At 39.2% G+C, this 8,965-nt stretch overlaps 1 protein-coding gene across 1 annotated transcript in view; it reads right to left on the bottom strand.

Annotated features, from left to right (window-relative positions):
- Positions 1-5,343: 5,343 nt before the first annotated feature.
- The window catches only part of HPSE (heparanase), a 40,584-nt gene continuing 36,962 nt past the window's right edge, over positions 5,344-8,965 (bottom strand). The window contains exon 12 of the mRNA XM_005554906.5: positions 5,344-5,527. Within this exon, the coding sequence (XP_005554963.1) occupies positions 5,368-5,527 (160 nt within the window). The 3' untranslated portion in view covers positions 5,344-5,367. The remainder of the gene's footprint in view (positions 5,528-8,965) is intronic.

Genomic DNA, 8,965 nt, shown 5'->3' with positions numbered 1-8,965 from the left:
CTGAGACCATGGGAACCCACCTCTTACATCAGTGCGACCTGGATGTGAGACATTGAGTAAAAGATCATTTTGGAGCTTTAAGATTTGACTGCCCTGCTGGATTTCAGACTTGCACGGGGCCTGTAGCCCCTTTTTTTGGCCAATTTCTTTCATTTGGAACAGGTGTGTTTATCCAATGCCTGTACCTCCATTATATCTAGGAAGTAACTAATTTGCTTTTGATTTTACAGACTCATAGAGGGGAAGGGACAGTCATACCTTGTCTCAGATGAGACTTTGGACTGTGGACTTTTGAGTTAATGCTGAAATGAGTTAATACTTTGGGGGACTGTGGGAAGGTATGATTGATTTTGAAATGTGAGGACATGAGATTTGGGAGGGGCCAGGGGTGGAATGATATGGTTTGGCTGTGTCCCCACCCAAATCTCATCTTGAACTGTAGCACCCATAATTCCCATGTGTTGTGGGAGGGACCCAGCGGGAGGTAATTGAATAATGGGGATGGGTCTTTCCTGTGTTGTTCTCATGATAGTGAATATGTCTCATGAGAACTGACAGTTTTATAAAGGGGGGTTGCCCAGCACAAGCTCTCTTGCCTGCCACCATGTAAGATGTGCCTTTGCTCCTCCTTCAACTTCCAGCATGATTGTGAGGCCTCCCAAACCATGTGGAATTGTGAGTTAATTAAACCTCCTTCCTTTATAAATTACCCAGTTTGCAGTATGTCCTTATTAGCAGCATGAGAACAGACTAATACAGGATGTTTTAGGATGAAATTAACATTTAAATAGGTGGATTTCAAGTAAATCAGATTGCCCTCCATAATGTGAGTGGGTTTCATCCAATCTGTTGAAGGCCTGAATAGAACAAAAGACTGACGTACCTCAGGCAAGAAGGAATTCTCCTAGCAAATGGCCTTTGGACTTGGACTTCAACTGCAACATTGGCTCTTTCCTGGGTCTCCAGCCTGCCAGCTAGCCCACCCTGCAGATTTTGGATTCTGCAGCCTCCATAATTGCTTGAGCTAATTCCTTAAAATAAATTGGCCAGGCACGGTGACTCACACCTGTAATCCCAGCACTTTGGGAAGCGGAAGTGGGCGGATCACAAGGTCAGGAGATCAAGACCAACCTAGCTAACACGGTGAAACCCCATCTCTACTAAAAATACAAAAAATTAGCCAGGCATGGGGGTGGGTGCCTGTAGTTCCAGCTACTCAGGAGGCTGAGGCAGGAGAATGGCATGAACCTGGGAGGCAGAGCTTGCAGTGAACCGAGATCTTACCACTGCACTCCAGCCTGGGTGACAGAGTGAGACTCTCAAAAAAAAAAAAAAACTCTCTTTATATCTTTATATACATATATATATATTTATCCTATTGGTACTGTTTCTCTTCTCTAGAGAACCCTAATGCAGAAATGTTGCACCAAGTGGATGGAGAATAAATTCATTCATCCCACAAATATTTGTTTAAATGGTGCATCAACCAGAATATTCCACTTTATATATACCCTTCATTTGAACAGATTTACATGTTTGAAGCACTTCTACATTCATATTTTTCATCTCTACTGTATTTCATCTGATTTTTGTGGTGGGCCCTAGAGAAGATGTTTTAGGTTTAAAAAATATTTATTGGTCAGGTGTGGTGGCTTATGCCTGTAATCCCAATACTATGGGAGGCTGAGTCAGGCAGATCGCTTGAGCCTCGGAGTTCAAGACCAGCCTGGGCAACATGGCAAAACATTGTCTTTACAAAAAATACAAAAATAAATGGTGGCACACACTTGTAGTCCCAGCTACTAGGGAGGCTGAGGTGGGTTGAGCCCAGGAGGCCTAGGCTGCAGTGAGCCATGAGCATGCCATGCCACTGCACTCCAGACTGGGTGACAGAGTGAGACCCTGTCTCAAAAAAAGAGAAAAAAGAAAATAAAAAAAATTATTGTTTATTATCGTTTGACTCCCAAATGAGATGTAAAAGTGACTTTCAAGTTTAACAGATACAATCATTAACTATAATTACTTCAGGCCTTAAAACAATTTTATGTGGAACTGGTGTTCTTTATAGAAATTGTAATTGACAATAATGTGACTATAAAATGATAGCTGATGAGAAATAAGAGAATAGTAAAAGACAAATTTTGGGAGGCATCTCCTACGCTTCTCAGTAGTGCTGGTGGAACTGAACGCTCATTGCCTACGGCAACAAACTCAACAGCAAAAATTAATACTGGCTCTTTGTTCTCCTCCATCTCATGCTCCCTGATCTCTCATTCCTTATTCCCAAATAACCCACCTGACCCCAAGTCCTTGTCTCAGACTGTGCATCGGAAAACCCTCATTTCTGATACCTAATAGTATAACAAGGGGTGAAACCCAACACACTAGTGGTTCTATATCCTGTTTCCAGGTATAAACAAAGCAGTGAAGGAAAACAAGGCTTCCAAATGTAGGAATCTGTAGGCTTTAGCTTTACTAAAAGAATAGTCATACAATATCAAAGTTATAAAAATTACTTTATTTCAAATGTGAAAATATAAAAACCACTTACATATAAACTTTAAGAGTATTGAAAGATCTAAAATTTAATTTTCAGCTTTACCTCCTTACAAATGTACTTAAATTGAATGGAATTAACCTAAGTGTCCATCAACTGATGAATGGATAAAGAAAATGTGGTATATATATATATACCATGGACTATTACTCAGCCATAAAGAAGAATAAAATAACGTATTTTGCAGCAAGTTGGATGGAACTGGGGGCTGTTATCCTAAGGAAAGTAACTCAGGAATGGAAAACCAAATACTGCATGTTCTCACTTATAAGTGGAAGCTCAGCTATAGGTACACAAGGACATACACAGTGATATAATGGACATTGGAGACTCAGAAGAGAGGAGGATGGAGGGGGGTAATGGATGAAAAATTACCTATTGAGTACAATGTACATCACTCAGGTGACAGGTACACTAAAAGCCAAGTCTTCACCACTATACAATTCACCCCTGTAACCAAAAAGTGTGTACCCCTAAAGCTATTAAAATAAAAAATTTAAAAGATACTATATTCATAACAGGCATAAATATAAAGAATATTAATCCTTAAGAGGGGAAAATATTACATTTTGTCACTGCTAAAAAGTGTAGAACTGCAGTGTTCAGTTTGTAGACTGACCAACACCCTCTCCATTCCAAAGGATTACTCAGAGACAATTATAGGAACCTTATTGTTGTTGGCAGTGACTGATGAAATGGCCACATTACCCATTTCTAAACAATAAGACATGAGGAGACATGAGGAGAGGTTTGCTGTGAGAAACTCTGAAAAAGAGTTATTCAAGTCTATGAAGGAGATTTAAAAAATGACTCATTTTCTTCCTCTGGTTGCTATGAGGTCTGAAGGGGCCCTTGGAACAGGTACAGCCATCATGCTACCAGAGTCTGAGAATGAAGCCAACACTAAAGATGGCAGAGCAGAGAGCTGGGAAGAACTAGATCCCTGGTGACATACTGAAGTGCTGGAGCCTGGCCTGTTTGAACATCTAGTTATGTGGGAATGTACATTTCCTTATTGTTTAAGCCATTTGCATCAGGAGTTTCTGTTACTTGCAGCCAAAAGCTTCCCAACTGAAACAAGGATTAAAGGTAGAGAAAAAGTAACTATTAACAGATGGTTATAAGGTATTGGGTGTTTTCTAAAATTTATCCTCTTGATGAATCAATTTCATTTATAGTAATTTTAAGTTTATAGAATGTCTTCCCCTCTGAATTGTCATTAATCATTTTTTATACTATCACATCTAACAATCTGTCCTCTCACATATTATTGCTGACAAAGACAAACCAAAAGAAGAAAATCAGCAAAATCTAGCTCTCTTTTAAGGTGCAAATAGATAGTTTCTCTTTTACAACCAGTTTCACGGTAATGGCAGTACACTTTTTCTGATGGGAGCCTGTAGAGATGGCACATGAAGGAAAGAATTCTAGAATCTTCTAATTCATTTTGAAAGATAAATATACAGCTAAGCACCTTCTTAAAACTCATAATGTATCCTTCACTTCCTTGCTTCCTGGCCATATTAGGAGCATTCACGTACATTTTTAATAACTTTTGTTTTTTTGAGATGGAGTCTTGCTCTGTCACCCAGGCTGGAGTGCAGTGGCACAATCTCGGCTCACTGCAACCTCTGCCTCCTGGGTTCAAGCAATTCTACTGCCCCAGCCTCCCAAGTAGCTGGGACTACAGGTGTGCACCACCACACCCGGCTAATTTTTGTATTTTTTAGTAGAGATGGGGTTTCACCATGTTGGCCAGGTGGTCTCAAATTCCTGACATCAGGTGATTCGTCTGCCTCCGCCTCCCAAAGTGCTAGGATTACAGGTGTGAGCCACTGTGCCCAGCCATTTTTAATAACTTTAAATAAAGACTGGGTGCGGTGGCTAATCGCTGTCCCCACAGGTATTAAAGTCTTTCACTGACTAGCAATACTGCATAGAGGTAACATCAAATGATCTCCTGCTGTACCATGTTGTACTCCCAAAGAAATCCCAGCACCTGGAAGGCCAAGGTGGGAGGATCAATTGAGTCCAGGAGTTCAGGACCAGCTTGGGTAACATAGCGAGACCCCATCTCTACAAAAAAATTTTAAAAAATAGCTAAGTGTGACGGCATGTGTCTGTGGTCCTAGCCACTTGTGAGGCTAAGCAGGCGGATGACTTGTGCCCAGGAGTTAAAAGGCTGCAGTGAACTAAGATTGCACCACTGCACTCCAGCCTGGGCAACAGAGTGAGGGCCTGTCTCAAAAATAAAACACTGCTGGGTGTGGTGGCTCACGCCTGCAATCCCAGCACTTTGAGAGGCTGAGGTGGGTGGATCAGTTGAGAACAGGAGTTGGAGACCAGCTTGGCCAATATGGCAAAACTCCATCTCTACAAAAAATACAGAAAGTAACTGGGTGTGATGGCACATTCCTATTATCCTGGCTACTCAGGAGGCTGAAGCAGGAGAATTGCTTGAAGTTGCAGTGAGCCAAGATTGCACCACAGCACTCTAGCCTGGGTGACAGAGAGAGACTCTGTCTCAAAATAAATAAATAAATAAAAAATAAAACAAAACTTTACATAAAAGTAAAACATGCAAAATGCTAAGCAGTATTTGGAACAAGGTATTATTAGCTATTATTATTAGCAGTGTTCTACCTAGAGAGATCAAAATACTGTGCTAAATCTAGCACTGAGAGTGTCCCAGTGTCTCTCAAGCACCCACTAGTTGCTTTGTAAGGTATCTGCTTCCTTTCCTATAACTTGAGTTGCTTTACTCTTAGTACACTTGAAAAATTCAGTGTCAGGACTAGTATATTTTATTTTCAGACGCAAGCAGCAACTTTGGCATTTCTTATCACAAAAAAACTATATGAGAAAGCTGGCAAGCCCAGTGAACTTCCTGGCCGGAGAGGTTTTTCCATTAAAGGTGGTAAGGTTTGATCATCCACCATCTTTAGAGTTTGACCATTGAGTTGGACAGCTCTGCAAAGGGGAAAGATACACCGAGTTAACAAAGTGGCGCAAGCCCCACCTATCCCCTACAAAAGTCATGAAATCTTTATTAGACCAAATAAACTTTTGTGTGTGTGTGTGGCAGCCTATATTATAAAACTTGTATTTCAACACTGTATCAGTTAGGCATTTGACTAGATAATCTTTTGAGTAGTTATGATAGAGACCATATGGACCCCAAAGCCAGAAATACTTACTGTCTGGCCCATTACAGAAAATGGAACACACACAATCTATACTAGGCAATATGATGGCGGTATTAAAAGGATAAACATGACACACCTTCTGGAATGGTGGCTATTTTATTTAATGGCCAATAATTGAAACTATTTCCATATAAAGCAAATAGATATGTAGAATAGAATGCAGTTTCTATGAATTTAGCATAAATGGTAGCCAATGAAATTTCTCACTTGTAACTACGCCCATAAACTGTCTAACTCCCCTCTCCCCGCCAGAGGTAATGCATTCATTTTCTTACTATTATTAAGAAATTTTGGTAGAATACTGTGGTGAACCAAAAACAATTTGGCTAAACTACAGAACATTTTATATTTCCTATGTATTTCACTATTGGAATTCAAATTAAAAACTGTTGAATGTTTTTAAAAATTAAGGAAAAATGTTATTTCTTATACACACTTATTATTATTTAAATCAAATTAATGCATATTCACAGAAGCAAAAAAATATGGACAAGAGCTTATGAAGAAAAGTTTTAGTCAGCTGTAGATCTATTGATATTTTCATTATTCTAAATAAGATGCTTATATCCCTTTTCCTCAAATATGTTTTATATTGTGAACCAAGTTAGCCCTCTTTAAATATTGAAAACTTGTAAGATTAGGCTGAGCATGGTGGCTTACACCTGTAATCCCAGCACTTTGGGAGGCTGAGACAGGCAGATCGCTTGAGGCCAGGAATCCAAGATCAGCCTGGCCAACATGGCAAAACTCCATCTCTACCCAAAACTACAAAAATTAGCTGGGCATGGTGGTGGGTGGTGTGCACCTGTAGTCCCAGCTACTCAGGAGGCTGAGACATGAGAATTGTTTGAACCCGGGAGGCGGAGGTTGCAGTGAGCTGAGATTGCACCACTGCGCTCCAGCCTGGGCGGTAGGGTGAGATTCTGCCTCAAAAAAAAAAAAAAAAAAAAAGAACCAAAAAAACAACGGAGAATGTATAAGATTAGTTACTGTCAGAGTTATATTTATATCATTTATGTAATACATGTAATGTATGTAGAACACTGACAACAGTGTCCTTTATATAGTAAACACTATAAAAGTATTATCTATCATCATTATTATTACTCAGATAAATATACAAAAAGTAACCTAAGTCACCATAACCATTTTAAACATTTTGATGTATATCCATTCTTTCATCTATTTTTTAATGTACATGTATACAGTCATATGCCACATAAGGATGTTTTGGTCCACTACGGACCGCATATATGAGCGTGCTCCCATCAAATTATAAAATTATAATTCCTATTGCCTAGCAATATCATAGCCATTGTAATATTGTAGCACAACACATTAGTTTTCTATGTTTAGATATGTTTAGATACACAACTACTTAACCCAATGGTAACTTGTATATTCACTACAGTAGCATGCTTTACAGGTTTGTAGCCTAGGAGCCACAGGCTAGTCATATAGCCTGGATGCATAGTAGGCTAGACCGTCTAGGTTTGTGTAAGTTCACTCTATGATGTTCACACAAGGATGAAATCACCTATCGACACATTTCTCAGAAGGTATCCCCATCATTAAGCAACACATCACTGTACACACCTTTTTTTTTTTTAACTTAAGTATGGGTATACTGTATTTTCTTAAAACTTGATTCTTCCCCCTGCCCCAGCACATCCTTTTTCTCACACTATTAAACATTCATCCACTACCTAATTTTAATGTCTGCACAGGATTCCATGGTGTGAGTATATGATTTACTTAATTCTCTAATGTTAGATATTTTTCCATGTAGCATTATTATATATATTTTTTCACCTAAAAAAATCTCTCACACCCTGTCCTCATTAAGCATCAGTGAGCAGAAAAACTGGTTTCCATTTTGACCTAATGAGATGCTCAGTCCTGGGTTCTGTAACTTAAGACATATCAGTAGCATGTGCATGATTGTGGCAGAGGCTAACATGCCTGCACTGCAGTTGTACTCAGTCTACATGAGTTGGTTTTGTTTAAAAGCCTGTATCACCTCAATTTTTAGATGGGGAGAAGGAGGAAATGCCATGACCATCATCAGGAAACCACAAACAAAAACAGGTCTTGAAAATATCTCCAACTGACAGTGTTAAGAGCCTGTTCTGCATGAAATTAAGAACTTTGCAAGAGTACACACAAAAGTTTTAGATACGCTCTTGGAGAGGATATTTTGCTACAAAGTTTAAAGGTAAATCTGGTCATTGCGAATTAATCCTGCTGTGGATAAGACGAGGTAGATGGGCAAGATATTATACCATTAGGCTATATTGTTTAATCAGCTGTACATTTATCTAAAAGATGTTACACATCTATCAAGGGTAAGCTTAATGTATGCTGATTATTTTCACATCAGGCTGGGCAATGAGGATGGGGTTTAATTTGGGTATAGTGTCTTATTTTATATTCTGAAGTCAATAACATGATGACAAAGAAATAGAAGATGTTTGTCAAATTTCAGATGAAATGAAGCTAGAAGTGATTAGCAAGCAACAGATTCAGCAGAAGTGGGGATGCTGGGCAAAATTTATGAGATAAATATAAAATACTGCCTTTATGTTAAAAGTATGTTCATTCAGTCCAGATAAGGTGGGTCATGCCTGTAATCCCAGCACTTTGGGAGGCTAAGGCAGCAGGATTGCATGAGTCCAGGAGTTCAAGACTAGCTTGGGCAATATAGTGAGACCTCGTCTCTATTTTTTTAAAAAAAAGTTCATTTAAATATTTATTAAATACTTACTATGCAGAACTCTAATAATTTTTAGGGCTGGGTGCAGTTATTCATGCCTGTAATCCCAGCACTTTGGGAGGCCGAGAAAGATCACTTAAGCTTAGGAGTTTGAGACCAGCCTGGGCAACATAATGAGACCTTGTCTCTACAAAAAATTAAAAAATTAGCCAGGTATGGTAGCATAAGCCTGTGGTCTCAGATACTTGGAAGGCTGAGGAGGAAGGCCCACTTGAGCCCAGGCAGTGGTGGCTGCAGTGAGCTGTGATGGCACCACTACACTCCAGCCTGGGAGACAGAATGATACCCCTGCCTCAAAAATAATAATAATGATAGTAATGATTTTTAAAGGTGACTGCTGTTTAACTCTCTGAGGTTGTTAATACGAGCATGCATACAGACTGTGCACTCATAAACTTATCTAGGATACTTTTTTGCAAAATTTTAAAG

This window comes from Macaca fascicularis, chromosome 5, assembly GCF_037993035.2.
Source record: "Macaca fascicularis isolate 582-1 chromosome 5, T2T-MFA8v1.1".
Taxonomy (NCBI): Eukaryota; Metazoa; Chordata; class Mammalia; order Primates; family Cercopithecidae; genus Macaca; species Macaca fascicularis.
The sequence above is the reverse complement of the archived record's forward strand: the minus strand, read 5'-3'. Positions and strand labels throughout refer to the sequence as shown.